Source organism: Zophobas morio, unplaced genomic scaffold (assembly GCF_036711695.1).
Source record: "Zophobas morio isolate AGI-343-1 ecotype UQ-CSIRO unplaced genomic scaffold, CSIRO_AGI_Zmor_V1 ptg000017l, whole genome shotgun sequence".
Taxonomy (NCBI): Eukaryota; Metazoa; Arthropoda; class Insecta; order Coleoptera; family Tenebrionidae; genus Zophobas; species Zophobas morio.
Window position 1 is genome coordinate 11,739,947 of NW_026972122.1, and position 16,688 is coordinate 11,756,634.

The 16,688-nt window shown below is 33.3% G+C and overlaps 1 protein-coding gene across 2 annotated transcripts in view; it reads right to left on the reverse strand.

Annotated features, from left to right (window-relative positions):
• Nucleotides 1–16,688, reverse strand: part of LOC135130324 (zinc finger protein ush) — a 249,252-nt gene that overhangs the window by 217,802 nt on the left and 14,762 nt on the right. The window contains exon 1 of one of the 2 annotated variants that reach the window (XM_064057688.1): nucleotides 1,267–1,601. The exons of the other annotated variant lie outside the window; for it this stretch is intronic. Within the exon in view, the coding sequence (XP_063913758.1) occupies nucleotides 1,267–1,306 (40 nt within the window). The 5' untranslated portion in view covers nucleotides 1,307–1,601. Of the gene's footprint in view, nucleotides 1–1,266; nucleotides 1,602–16,688 lie in introns of those variants that run through there. 2 annotated transcript variants of the gene reach the window in all.

Here is a 16,688-nt window from a genome sequence, read left to right on the forward strand (position 1 = left end):
AACTGTACGAAACACGGAAATCCAAACGACAATGTATCTGCGCATATTTGTTCTCGGGTACCTGCATTTTTTAACGCTCGTTAGAGTACACATATGAAGGTGCAAGAGTACTACTGGAGCGTGAGCTCTATTTCAAAAACACATATAATGGAACAGACATTAACAATTTAAATGACAAAAGTGTTTACCCTGACAATTGCTATACCGTTTTTGCATGATGGAAACATGAATATCCCCTAAAACCCATCATATATTTACTTCAAGCTTCCCCATGATCAGATGAACTGATATGTGGATCTGTGCACTGACAAACTGTCGACTTTCACTCCATTGTCCATCGCAATTAGGTAAACGAGGTCAAAGGTGCTGATACAATCTATGATACAAGTTTTAATAAAATATGACCGTGCTGCTATTGGAATAACGAGATGACATGTGGCTTTGTGTTTATGGACGGTATTAATTTAAATCCACTTCCTGGATAATTTTCACATTGAATCGAATCCTTATCACTTCGTCGTTGCTTATCGACATCAGACGAGTCAAAAACACCATAAATACCAAGAACAAAATAAAAATACTAAACGGTATCTCTTATTTATTGACACTAAAGACAAAAATATTTCTTTATCTTCTTTGAAATAAGATTAGAATTAATAGCATCGTAGTTTGTTTGTTGTTTAAATTGAAAGTAAAGAGCTCCGGTTTATAGCCATGAAGTATTTATCAGAAGCCGTATATTAGCGTACTCCACATATTACAATAGATTTAAATAAATCACGTTGGAAAGGAATCGTTTATTTCATCTGATATACACACCTAAGTTGCTATAAACAAGTAATGTTTTGCAAATAACTATAACATGAAGCATTAACTACAGACTGATAAAAATTAATGAATCATTCCAATCACACCGATCTGAAAACGTTTGACAGGTAGGCGCGCCTGTTTCAGCAGACTCTAACAGTGAAAAGATTATCTTTTCGGTCGCATCTCAACATTCACGGGGAAAAAACCCCAATGAGCGATGGTGTATACCAAAAATCACAAAATAACAACAGATAATAAAACGATAAGAAACCGGCCCGATGGGCGTACCGCGGTAATTAAAAATAAATCGGACAATAATTGTCGAGACTTTGAATCTTTTGTGTTGGCCAATAACGAGCACATTATCGTCTTATCAATTCAACACATACACACATACGAAACAGTGGATGTCAGCAACAATTATGAAACAACAAACAAAACGAATTTAGCACCTACTTTTTAGCGGCTTGGGGTTGCTCTGCTTTCGCCTGGACATCGTCGGTAATTCCCCGAAAGCGTCAGTTAAAGCCGAAAGTCACATGGCACGGACATGGTAAAAAGATATATGTAAAAGCACAAAAAGAACACAAAAGCACTGGACACTAACAAAGCAACAAAACAGAAAAAGGGGATGAACAGTCCAATAATCGGTGTCGACGACAATGGGTTGTCACGACAGGTATTTACATCGTAGAGGTTATGTTTTGGATAATTTGACAGTTGTTCACGTGTGTTCCTCGGATAGCGCGCCAACAGAACACTCTCTCATAACGTTTCGGAACGACTGGCGAGTGACTCACTGAAGTTTGTTGATTGTTGCTTTCGCGCGCATACTCTGTGAAACTTGGTGTGTGCGCTCCTCTGTATTCTTCGGCGCTTATCAGACGACAACAAAGTTCTTATCAATTCAAAGTTTTACAAGCATTTGTTCTTTTCTTTTGCTTTATCGTCGCGCAATAGAATACCATTGATGGCCGATACCGACCGTGAGTCACGGATATACGCATAAACGTTTGTCCTAATCACAGGTGACATAAATAAACCTGAGCTAAGGCGATGATTAACAAATTTGAAACACATATTTTAAGTAGAAATTCAAAATTGATATTAACTCTCGATTCTCGAATTCGGAAATTTCCACTTAGCACCGGAGTTTCTGCTCGCAAATACCTATAGTGCATACTCAACTTGGTGAATTGTGAAGTAAGATCATTCTTAAACCTTGATTTTATTTGTTCCCAGTTACCTAATATTATTTATAATGAAGTATTGTTTAAACAGACTACCTGTATCAAACTACACGGAAATATATACCTACTTTCCATTATAATCAGAGTGTGGTGTTACAGATCAAATCTATCTGAATACTCTCATATAATTAGAAACGATGTTTTTGGAATTTAAGCTCAATAAGATGTCCATACTCACAATTTTTTAAAAACTCAAAACTACATATATCGGTAATTACGTCTGTTATAGATCATCCACGAAAAGACAAGCCGGTCCTGTTTAAAAAAAGCGTGCCGGCCAAACACAACAAAGAGCCGCTACCTAAGTTTGTGGTGGAGTCATAAATTTACCTCTAATAAGCTCCATTATTTGTTTGACAAGGATGGCGAAGAAGTCACAGTCGTAAAACCACCATTTTCATGAATGGCCTACACATTATAAAGCGTATGTATAAAGTTTGGAACAAATTAGACAAAAACTTCAAGAAAATGTCATTTAATTTTAACATGAAGCAGGGTTGGATTTTTTTTTTTTTTTTTGGGTAATTACATCAAAGTTAGTTATGACATCGATTTTTTAAGAAAATCGTACTTTTATGGTAATAAGGTCTATTTAACGCCTTTTTTTCTAGATCTTTTATCCCCATAGAATATAAAAACTCATTTCTTTCGTTGTTTATACCCGTTGTCCCTCTCACGTCGATCTGTCTGCTGGTGGTTTGATTATTATTATTTCATTAATAATGAACAGTTTAATGTATTTTTATTTATATATATTTTTACGACAACTCTTGTAATTATCAAGGCCTGAGGATGGCTAGTCATGAGCGAAATCGGTCATAAAAATAAACTCAAGACGGATTCATAAACTATAAGTGTAGGAGTATATTACTCTATAACATTCAAACAATATTAATGTACAAGTTTTTTAGATGACGTCATGGTAGGGGTGATTGGACAAATTTTGGTAGGCGTTTTACCATCTACACGATATTCATAGCATGCACGTAAACGTTGACAACTATAGTTCCAGTCCACTAGTTTCGGAAATTAAATGTCTAATAAAAATCTGGAAAGACGGTAAACAGCAAACAGACAGCAGAGAGAAAGAGAGGGAGAGACGGAAATGGGCGGTCTACTGTTTCGTATTCTAATGAATGGTCATAAGCATGACACTTATTATTTCACAGCTAACGCTTATGAAATAATAAGACAACACGGTGCAACAAAATTTTACACTGTCTTTTGAAAATAACTAATCTGATTGCCCTTTAACATTACCTAGTAAATCATGATGTAATCGGTATGGTAAACAGAATTTGTTTGTTGCACTTTCAAAAACGTATAACATTTCAAAATTTGCAAAATAAATATCAGTTAACCAGGAGACTTCCTCTTACACATCCCTAAAAATTTATCTTATAATGAATAAATAAATAATTGACTTTAGTATTTAAATCAATAACGGCTTACCCAATTTTCCCAAAAATTAAATGCAGTCACATTATTATTAGTAATTAAAGAAATATTCTAATAGGGTCCATCCGAAGAGTGACCACTTTCATGGTTTCTCGACGTTTCTTTACCCCTGGAGTACGAAAAAGTAGGTCTCGTGTTTCCGTCAATCTGTCGTCTGTCGTCTGCCTGTGTCGATTTTTATTAGACAAATAATCCTCGAAACTCGCGGACCGACTGTTATCCAATATTGTACCTATGTTATGACAATATCGTGGAGATGGTCAAGCGCTAACCAAAATATGGCTGATCATCCCCACCAACGATGTGATGACGAGTCCTTATTTTTTTTTTAGTGAGCTCCATTTTATTTTGTAAAATAATCTACTCCTATACTTACGTTTTATGAAACCGCCTTGATCTGTTCCTTAGGTATCCAGATTAAAAAAAAAAAAATTTAAACCAGTATAAAACCAGTGACGTGTAGTGAAGTTGGTGGTCGTGCCGTAAACATGTTGAATTATTAACGTGAAGGGCACTGATTCGATTGACTCATAGATATCACAATTTCTTTTTTTTATTGATCAAAATAAAAATGATTCATCCCGTTTTCTCAATAATTTGAGAATATAGTAATGTTGCGCCCTCCTGTATTTAGTAATAATAAAACAAGAATTATCTAATAACAGACCCATCCTCTATTTTAAGGAGACAAAGTCACTCAAATCAGACAGATTTTGCTACATGCTTAACCGTCGCATTCTTTCGATCTATAAACATAAACAATCAAAGTTAGGCATGTACTAATAATATATGTTTCCCTGTTGGTTATCTGCTTTAAATGTATTCGACATGGTCGTTGCCCTGCAGACTGCACCCTCTGTGGCGCAGGGGTTACTTTAACATTGTTCGAGCAGATTTATACTTCTTATATTGTAGCAATTGATACCTGCCTTTAAAATAATAGAAAATAAGAGCAGCTACGTTATTAGAGAATCTAATATGTTTGAGATCGTACCCCGATCAAACGCATTTGAGAAATCATCATGAATCTGTTTCTTCTGATCAAGTGATTAACATAAATATTGGCTTATTGCCATAAGATCTGGCAATGTAGATTGTAGATCTTCCAGTCAGAAGTTCCTTCTGATAGATTGAAATTTGACTAGCTTTGACTAGCGACATGATTGTAGATTTTTAATATCCGAGCTGTCTCCCTTTTTAAAGGGATCCTCCTGAAAGTTTCCACTGAGGATGAAAAACACTCGTTTTTAATATTTGGCCAAAAATTACTTTAAACAGGTACAAACATACAAATACTACAAAAGACGGAATGGAATCAGGATTAGCAATAAAACTCCATTTAATTTTGATGCAACTTGTTCTGGTTCAACTTCGGTTATGTCACTTTTTATGTATACTTAATAAATTAGTCATATGCAAATTTCAATGCTACTTAAATTCACATTTCTCGGAAAAAGAGTTAAACACTTTGAAAAATAAACCGAATTATGGTAAACAGTTCCTATGAGTTCAGAGTAATTTGTTATTAAAAGTAATGGTATATGGAACAGAAGTAGTATTGTTTCCTAAATATTGAAAGCACCAGAAACGTTTCTGAAATTGATCTTCTTGTGCAAAAATTATTGAAATTTTAATAAAAAATTGTTGTGCGACACAGGGATAAAATAATTCTGTAATCAAATTTTTCTTTCCACAATTAGCTTCGTTTGAGAGTTTGAGCAACAATTTTGACGAGTTAAATTCTGTCAGAGTGGCAAATAATAATTATACTCGTACCAACGCTGAAATGGCCGATATGGTCTTTATGTATGGAAAGACTGAGTGGAACGATCGTGAGGCTGAACGTTTCTACCATGAATAGAAGCATTTCCAAGACCAAAGGAAATTCGGCTCTCTTTTCGGGCGGCCACAAGTTTAGTCCTCGCACTGCCGACCATAGTCGTGCGAGGATACAACGTGTTTTAGAAACTGCGTCAGCAATATTAGACGTTCAGATGAAAAGTCTACTGTCAGCAAAGCCTTCGCCCTTACCACGTTCAAAGTGTTTAGAACTTGAAACCACAGGATCGATTCCGAAAAGTTAAGATTTTATGAGTGGTTAATCCAAAAAAATATAGACGATCCACATTTTGTAGAGAAGATCTTATCTACAGATGAAGCAAACTTTTACGCGAAACGGGGTTTTCAGTCTCTATAACACTCATATTTGGTCAAATGAAAAGTCCTATGCAGTTCAAAAGACACATTCTCTGGACTGATTTAGCGTGAATGTATGGGCAAAAATAATTAATTGATAACAATTTAATCGGTCCATATATTATACCACCTCGGTTGACAGCTGCCGCATACTTGAAATTTTTAAACAGTTTTAAGAAACCTACTAGGACATATTCCTTTGGTCATTAGTTAAGATATGCAGTATCTCCATGTTGGAGCTTCGGCATATTAAGCTCGCGAAGTACAGAAATGGTTTAATCACAACTGCTCAAAAAGGTGGACTCGAAGAAATGGTCCAGTGCTGTGGCCACCTCGCTCCCCTGATTTGAATCCATCTGATTTTTTCTTGTAGGGCCACATGATATATACCCAAACCCAATACAGTCGAAGAAATCCGGAAAGGGTAAGCCCGACACAACTTTAATCGGCAGAGCTGATGCCACTTTGAAAATAATTTTTTTTTTGTTTTTGTTTTGAATTTATTAAAATTATTTTTATGGTTTCTTTATTGTATTTTATTTATTTTTTTTTGTTTTGGGATGAATGTTAGACAAATTAAAAATCTCCCCTCACAAACTTCCATTACAGCTTCCCTTAAGTATGTATTGCGCTCACAAGTTAATTTGATCCACTGTTCTGGTATTTTCTGCAATAAGATTCACTCGACTAGAGTATCACAATGTCGCTTTTCTACTTCTGATACATTTTACAGTGTTTGCAAATAATTCGTCACCAAAGACGACATTTTTTGCCATTTTGTTTTTTAAAATTTGTAGTAAAACAGTAACGTTTTACTAGAAAACCATTACGACGTCATCAACAAAAAAATAAAACTTCACGGACATACTGTATACTGTATATTTGATTATTTCACATTTCTGTATATTTTCCTGGGAGTGATCTATTAGATTTTTATATAGTACTTATCGTCTTCTCTGAAATAGAATTTCTGATCACCATTTGGTTAAAAAAAAACTGCACAGTTTGTCCTGGAATCTACATAACCGGGTCCTCTGACATTCAGTTAGTTTATTTAATCTTGTAACTTAAATATGTACGTTAGTATCAAGGCGCTCCACTAGTACCTTTAGAGCCCTGCCATAGAGCGAAACCGAACCAGACGCCAGCCTTAACCATTGCCTGATTTGCCCTAACTGAATGCCCGCTTTAGGCCTCCCCCTAGGGCAAAACGGGCAATTGTAAAGATTTAGTCATCTGCTTCTAGCTTCTTTTTTAATAAACTTTCCGCAATTTTAATTATGCATCACTGAAAAGTGTTAAATCAAGTATAAAAATTTTAAGGATCTAGATTATCCATAAACTTTTTTTTATATTTTTCCTTATGGTGCCCGCTTTGGGCTCTCTTCCCCTAAATATCGAGCAAACAAATTGTAATCGTGTCGTCCTTGAAATTGAATCCGTATGTCCCCTCTGAAATATTACGTTTAACGTTGTACCTAAAGTTACGTCATAGAAAAGTTTTTAACAAAGTGACCTTATTAAGAACACTATTGAAAATCAGTCAACAATTTGGAGGGATTAAGTTGAGAATAACAGAAGAAATTAACAACATAAACAATAATGCAGAGATGTTGCTCACTTACGCTTACAACAAAATGGGCAATTTGTTCCAGATTTAGTTTTATTTATTTTATCAAATTAATTAATGTCGTACCAATTTTCCTTTAAGCTTCACACATATTTCATTAAAAATCCTATTAAAAAGTGATCACCATTTACATTTGATATAGTTGACATTTATCAATGTAGTTTAATCACCGACATACTAAATCTTTCCAAGAATGACTCGATTACAAACTATGTTACTCGTCCGATATAATCTAAGTAAACTTTTAAGCTTTTCCTTAAAACACTACCATGTTCCGTTTTAAATTCACCATCCTTAACTCTGCTTGAGACCTCACGTAAAATAGTTATAGTTTAAAAAAAATAATAAAAAACACGACTTAGGCAGATTGACAGTAGACAGACAGATAGAAAGGATAAACCTATTTTTCGGAAAGCATTGCTTTTTACTTACCGAACGTAAGCTAGGTTCTAGAATATGAAAAGATAGATCGCCCGTTTCCGTCTATCGTTTGTTGGAGATTTCATTGTAATCTTCGAGACTGTTTGGTTGTTGTCAGATTTTAGGTGTAGGTAATTTAAGAATATTGTGCCGGTGGTTAAACGCTATATAAAATTTGTCTGAAGATCCCTATGACAAGTTTCATGACGTCATCTCAAAATTTTGCGAAGTAAATCTCATTTAAAATTGGCAAAATAACATGCTTCTATATTTGTAATTTATTAATCCACTTCTAATATTCTTATGTGTATTATAGTATGACTTAGAAACCGATTATCAGATATCATCTGCTGACTTTTTCCAAAAACTTCACCTCAAAATTATGCTAGGTAACTCTTATTTAAAATATGGAAAATAAAGTAGTCCAAGAGCTATAAGATTATATGACCATCATAAAAGTAATTGACCACAAATAAATACCCCCTTTTTGTGGTTCGCACTAAGCTTACCGGTTAGCAATAAATCTAATTCTAAATTTTTCTTGCTTAGATTTAGATATTTAGTGAAAGCCACCCCTAAACGAACCGACAACAGCCGGTTGAGCTGTAGTGGACACGTTATTTACGACCCTAAAACCTTTTCTATTATAAATAACTTAACTACAATGGGATAATTTTATGATGGCCATATAACCTTATAGCTATTAGACTACTATAATATGCTTCTACATGTTAGGTTTTTCGAAATAAATTCATAAAGGTTCAACAAAATTGTATAATTTCACTTAGAAACGACAAAACCGATTGCTAAATCTGGAAATAACTAATCTAGTAGCTAAAATGAATTAATTTTATGAATTAATCAATATTAATTTATGTGAACTTCCTAAAATTCTAGGAACAGTACCAATTTTTTTAATTTTAATTTATAGGCGTTATCCAGAGAGCGTTATCACAAAAAATGTAAAATGATTGGACTTATTTTACTACTCTTTAAGAATGAGCGAAGTTCTATCTAAATAACTTTAGATCAATTTTTTTACTTATTAAAAAATTATGCGTTTGCGAGTTCTAATGACTTTCGATTGAACGTGGTGGTGTTAAATTTAATACAACATTTATTTCACAATTAACTTGGAATAAAATACACAATAATATATAAAAGGCAACCACAATAATTGTATAAATTAATGGCCAAGCTCCATAAATGTTTTGGCATGAACATCTTCAAACATCTGAGTAACTTCCATTCTTTCTTTTGCCACTTCTTCAAGTATTTTGTATAAGCTTGAATTGGATCTAAAGCAATTTCTGAAAATTCTCCGATCCAGTTTATATACTTCGCAAATTTCAACAGCCACAATGTTAGCTGTTCTCCTTTTATCTTTAAATACTAAAGATATCTCCCCAAAGTAAGCACCGTCTTGCAAATGGCACACCTCTTTTCCGGATGGGGTCCAAACACCTACTGTGCCGCTGGCCAAAAAATACATGCAGTCGCCCACGGATCCGGCTTTAATGATAATATCATTGGCTAAATATATTTCAGCTTTCATATTAAGAACAACTTGCTCCAAAAGCTGCTGCGGTAAATGAGCTAATAATGACACGTTTTGTACCAATTTACTGCATACATTCAGATTGATTTCTCCTTTCAATTTTTCTGAAAGCAAACCGGTGATACCTCGTTCTTTGAAAAATTTCTTGTTGTATTTGTAATCATAAAACTGAAGCAATCTAGTCTGCATCGAAATAGGAAGTTGTTTCTGACTCATGTATGCCTGTACTTGACTGATGGTTTCAAAATATTTTATCTCCAAAGACCTCTGTCTAAGAAGATAGTTCAGAATAAGAACCGTAATGTAAAAGACGTAGACTTTCCCAAAGATAAAAGTTATTATGGCCACCAGTTTTTCTTCCCAAGCTTCTAGTTTCATTTCTTCAAAACTTATGCAGAAAAGGCTGCCTGCAGCTCGATAAACGCACACAATGTACCTCGAGACGAAGTTGACTTCCGGAAGGTCGGCTTTTTCTACCCAAGATTCAGCTACTAGTTCTCCGTAAGCAAAAAAGCGTATCTGAGGGATCATGTACTGGACACAAGCAAACCAGTGAAATACCAGATAATTAACCACCACGTTTTTAAAAATTTGAATGGAAATCCTTCTCAATCTAAAAATTTCCAAAGTTCTAGACATGTAATAATACAGAGTTGGAAGTCTAATTATCCTTAGAAAACCCATAGCGGTGATCATCCTTTGGTAAGTATATTTAGTTATAAAAAAATCCATAGGAAAAGTTGCCAAGAGGTCAGTAATGAAATAAATGCTCATAACGTAATGCTTGGCTATCTTCAAAGAATCCATAACAACTTTCCGTTTCTTTTTCACGCAGTATCCGGTGAAAAATGTTATGATGATATCGATAAAACCAATAAGACGCAATGTAAAACCGAAGTAGTCGGTCTCAGCTGTTCCTGAGTAGGTCTCTTCCAACAGAACACCACGCTGGTTTTCTGGGCTGATTATATCAAAAGCGGCATCAGCAGGCATGTAGAAGAGAATAATAAGCCATACAAGCGACATCCATATTTCGTAATATGCTCGAAAGTCACTAAATGGATGAATTACGATATTTTTGGTCACCACGTGCTCTTTTCTTGCACGAAAAATTTCAGCTTTGCTTCTAAAATACTCGTAACTCTGAGGGTTGTATTCGGAGATGAGCGTACTTCTCTTCAACAGTCGCCGAAAACGTCGAAACCACGTTGCCTTCCTCTTCAGAGGAGGCAGATAACTCATGGATCCATCGTGCCGAATGGCACATTTATGTGTTTCGCCTTCAAATGATTTGTGAAAGTTGCAAAAGAAAGGCATTTTTTTCACAGCAAAAATTACTGAATCGGTGACAACTAACTTTCAATATATTTAGCAGTTGTTTTCGCGTACCTTGACAAATTGATTTAACAGAATTTCATTACAGCACTGTTTAATTTTAAGTTGAATTGATCGATTACGTGAATCATTATGCGGCAATTTAATATTTACTTTCAACAAAATCGATCTAGAATATGTAAAAAAATTAAGGAAACATACATACCGCTACTATAAATTTGGTAGATTATAAAATTGAGAATATCATAGTAGTCGGTTTTTCTAAACAAAGTAGTAGGAGTTCTATTTAAAAAATCAACGACGGAAGTTAATAACTTGTTGAAAGAGTTTCAAATTTTTACATCCCGAACCTAAAATAAAAAAATATTGCAACACAGTTATTTTGACGAATACAGGAGAACACGAAAACACTGATTTGTGTAATATCCATTCACCATTTTTTCGATGTAAAATAGGCAGTGATACTTTTCTTCATCAATTTATCCAAACGGATTAGATGGTATAATTTTTTTTATGTCAGTAGTCTGCCTTAATTGTCCCGACACTTACCTACTTCCCAAGCAGCACACTGTCGTCTAATTCACGTCAGTTTTTGGTCATAACTCGTCGGCGACGTCATTCGCCCAAAAAATCACGTGAAAATGACGAGATTTTTATGACTTACTTCTGACGTCAATTAATGACGTCAAAACGCCGTCCTTTCTTCGTCATTTTTTATAGATTATATGATCAATTAGATGTGGGTCGTCGTATTCTTTAAAAAGTGGCCTTCATAATGCTTGATTATATTTAGAGCAAAAAATTGGTCTAAAGAGTTTAGACAGTACTTCCCTCGCTGTCGGAAACTTGACGACTGCATGCCTATTGTGTTTTTTTTCTCATTACATTTTTTTAGTGGGAATTTAAAAAAAAATTGCTATGACGTCATCAACATTTTTGCAAGGACATGTATATCAGTTGGGATAGATGTAGTGTAATACTAAGAATAAAATTATTATGTTCTCAAATTTTCGGGAAAATGAATTGGGTCGTTTTGAATATTGATGTGTAATAATCAATAAAATAACGAAACAATTTACTCACGTATACGTATCAGAGGCAACTGAAAATCGTGTATGTATAAACATTCTTAATTTAAGATGACAGGCGTAACAGCATACGTGAGAGTCAAACAGAGAAACTGTAAACAAAACGACCATCGGTTTTATTGCTTCGACTTCCGCTTATTATATAAAACATTGGATTTTATTTTAATTCTTGACGGTGAAATTCACAATTGGTTGATTATAAACATGTCTATTTCACATTCGCGGAACCAAGTGAGCGCATAAAACAAATGCAGGTCTGTAATGTTAAAGTCGATGTAAATAAGCGTGCTACCCTTATGTTTCAACCGAGTTTTTCCTTTAACAAATTTTGTGTCTACCAAATTGGGTTGGTTGGGATGTAATACTAATAATAAGTGTTGCCTTTAATTTAATCAATAAAATAAATTGACTTCATTAATTTTTTTGAACCACCTCTTAAGAAAATCTAAAAAATATGAATGGAATGATAAATCACAAGTACAAACTCATCATATTTTTTGCATTTTAGATAGGATTTATTCAGCAAAATTTAAGGGTGACGTCATCAATTTTTTTAGGAGGGATGAACAAATACATTTTGAACAAAAGTTCACCATGCTTATAATAACTTTAAAATATTCCCAAGATTTCAAAGCATTCGGTTTTGTAATTCCTGATTAAATCGATAAAATAAATTCACGCCTTCATTAATTTTTTTGAGTCACCCTGCATATGCAAATCCAAAAATATGAATGGAATGATAAATCACAAGTACAGACTCATCATATTTTGTACATTTTAGATACGATTTATTCGGCAAACTTTTGAGCTGACGTCATCAGTTTTTTGTAGAAGATAACCAAATATATTTTGACTAAAAATTTATTATGCTCTTTATAACCTTAAAACATCTGCAAGATTTCAAAGCATTCGGTTTTGTAGTTCCTGATTAAATCAATAAAATAAATTTACGCATTCATTAATTTTTTTGAGTCACACTGTATATGCAAATCGAAAAAATTTGAATGGAATGATAAATCACAAGAAGAGACTCACCATATGTTGTACATTTTAGATAGGATTTATTCAGCAAAATTTTGTGGTGACGTCATAAATTTTTTAGGGGGGACGACCAAATACATTTTGATCAAAAATTTACCATGCTTATAATAATTTTAAAATATCTCAAGATTTCGAAGCATTCGGTTTTGTAGTTCCTGAGTAAATCAGTAAAATAAATTTACGCTTTCATTTATTTTCTTGAATCACCCTGTATATGCAAATCCAAAAAATATGAATGGAGTGATAGATCACAAGTACAGACTGATCATATTTTGTACATTTTAGATATCATTTATTCGGCAAATTTTCGAGCTGAAGTCATCAAGTTTTTGGAGGGGATAAGCAAATATATTTTGACTATACATTTATTATGCTCTTTATAACCTTAAAACATCTGCAAGATGTCAGAGCATTCCGTTTTGTAGTTCCTGATTAAATCAATAAAATATATTTACGCATTCATTAATTTTTTTGAGTCACTCTGTATATGCAAATCCAAAAAATATGAATGGAGTGATAAATGACAAGTACAGGCTCATCATATTTTGTACATTTTAGATATGATTTATTCGGCAAACTTTCGAGCTGACGTCATCAAGTTTTTGGAGGGGATAAGCAAATATATTTTGACTAAACATTTATTATGCTCTTTATGGCCTTAAAACATCTGCAAGATTTCAGAGCATTCGGTTTTGTAGTTCCTGATTAAATCAATAAAATATATTTACGCATTCATTAATTTTTTTGAGTCACCTGTATATGCAAATCCAAAAAATATGAATGGAGTGATAGATCACAAGTACAGACTCATCATATTTTGTACATTTTAGATATGATTTATTCCACAAACTTTTGAGCTGATGTCATCAAGTTTTTGGAGGGTATAAGCAAATATTTTTTGACTAAAGATTTATGATGCTCTTTATAGCCTTAAAACATCTGCAACATTTCAAAGCATTCTGGTTAGCAGATTAAAAATTAAGTTTCAAAATGTTGTTTTATAATTTTGATTTTTTTTCCAAAAATCTAGACGTTTCGGGTGAAAAGTCGATTCAGAGTTGTAAACTACATGTGTAGGACTATGTTATTTTATACAATTGAAAACCCATTTACTATGTACAATTTTGAAGTGACGTCATCGCATTAGTGGTGGGGATGATTAGACAAATTTTGGTTAGCGTTTTACCATCTACATGATATTCTTAATATAGGTACAAAATTTCACAACAATCGGTCGAGTACTTTCGGAGATTATCTGTCTAATAAAAATCCGGGACAGCAGACGGACAGACAGACGGACGGACAGACGGACGGACAGACGGACAGACAGACGGAAATGGGAGACCTATTTCTTCGTCTTCTAGGGGTCATGAAAGATCGAGAAAACGTAAAAGTAGAGAGTCGGCCGACGGACTTGATTACAATACTTCCTTTGCTTACACTCGGGAAGTAAAAATACAACGGCTTAATTAGAAATACACCAAAGACAAGTTTTTTCATTCTAATAATTTCTAATAAAATCATTATTTCTGAAAACTTGTTTAATCTGGAAGTGTTATTTTGTAAGTAAGTTGTAAGTGGCAAATTATAAATAGAACATTTGGGGTTGAGCGAAAAGACCCAACGACACAAACAAAGTCATAAAAATTCTTTGTCCATTGTCCCTAAAACGGGACAAGGTTTTGAAGAATTCCTTCGTCGAATTTTAATTTTATAAAAACGTTTATAGAGTGATGACGGTTACCAAAAAAATTCGAGAGTAATTAATATTCAGTTTTATTAAATTTATTCTTATCCGTATTTACTATACAATACATCAGATGTTTGGGGTGTGCATTCGGACTTCCCCTTTTTTCGGTATTTATGTTTATTGCACTTCAGAGAGAAGCATTCCAATATTTCCAGTTGGTTCTCAACCACCGAAACTTTCTCGTGTATCCGTTTCTCACTTCATTTTTAACGGAGTTTTGTGCAAATTTATGCCATTCAGTGTGGGTTGTACTTATTTATAGTAGGTAAGTTAATATCTAATAAAGTAATTATTTTAATTTTTACGTGTTTCTGTTATTTTTGATAACTGTACGTAGATAACAAAAGCAGTTTTTTCAGATAAGCTGGAAAGACCACCATTAATCACTGAAGATACTCCCACTGATTATGAAGAACTTACGGTGATTGTTTTTGAAAATGAGGAGCTATAAAATATTGCAAAGGTATGTTACTGCAATTTCTTATGAACTAATGCTAATGAACAAAATTTTATTCTAGATTTGAAACAAATACAAAACACATGTGCGAAACGAAAGAAATGCTAAAGGAAACGAGTGAAAAAATCTCCAACATGGAAACGTCATCAAATCTGACAACTGAAAAAGAAAACAAAAATAGAAATTATGTCGCCAAAACCACACCTAAACAAATTTTTATGAATTACAAGATTATGTTTGCATATTAGAACAAGCAGATTTCTTTGTAAGTTAAAAAAATACAATGAATTCATATACATACATATATAACATTAATATTGGATATGATGTACCGGTAGATGCCTGTAATACTACGATATTTTTTGGTAACTTACTATTTACACATACACATTTCGCTTCATTGTAAAAAGTATTGACAACGAGATTTTCCTGATAGGCTGTACGTTTTTGTCAATGCAACCATTTTACGATTATCCGTTAAATTCAAGTAAATTTAGCATTTTTAAAATACAGAATTTGTCTTCTGCTTTAAGCTGTAAACCCTTATCATTTAATAATAGTCAAATGCTTAATATTGCCCATAGATGAAAAAATGATTGCATTTCCATTAATTCATGCACTCTAACGGGTTTTTCTTTTCAGTGCAATAAATTGAGGCAAACTTAAAAAACTTAGGTTATTGATTTGATTGTTAAAACAGAATTAATTCTTAACGGTACTTTTTTGTGTGTTGGGGACAGTCAAGTCGCCGTGAATTAGATAGTTTTACATATACTGTGGTTTTACAGTGCATTTTCAATCAAGTAACTTCAACAATGCGATTCAATTGTCTTTTCCCTTTATTCTAGTTTTTTTTAAATATTTTTTGTAAACAGATTTCTTTGTGTTTTTAAAACTGATTTTTCTTTAAATAGCATATTTTATTGCAACGTTTATTTTTGATTATATATTGTACAATATCCTTTTTTTTGTTTATACTAATTATACTCGTAATTACCTGTATGTAGATTTCTTTGTGTTCTTGGGAGTGGTTTATCTTTAATTTGTTTAATTGACATATTTTTTCTTTGTTTATTGAAGTTCATTGTTGGTTGTACAAAATTGTAGTAAATTTAATTTTTTTACACTAATTTGTTTTAACTTTAATTAATAAATACTTTGTTTTGGGCTTTACTTGGTGATTATAACGAATTATAATATTTTATTTAAGCTAAACAATATAAAAAAATAAAATTATTTCAGCGTTTTATTTATTGCATATTTTTTTCTAAAAATCAAAATATAAAAAAGTCTTAAAATGGACAATAAATGCCGTCTCTAGGACGTCAGTCCATCACGTCAATAGTTCGTTACAAAATGACGACTCTAAGACATCAGTACATCACGTCAATAGTTCGTGAGAAAATGACGTCATCTAGACGAGACATTTGACCGTCATTGGTACGTCAATATCACGTGAAATCTTTGGTCACTATGACGTAAATGATGACCATTTATTCACGTGAAAAAGACGACATCATGTTGCCTGGGGACTAGCGACATCATGTTGCCTGGGGACTAGCGACATGATTGTAGATTTTTAATATCCGATCAGCCTCCCTTTTTAAAGGGATCCTCCTAAAGTTTCCACTGAGGATGAAAAACACTCGACTTCAATATTTGGCCAAATATTACCTACTTTAAACAGGTACAAAC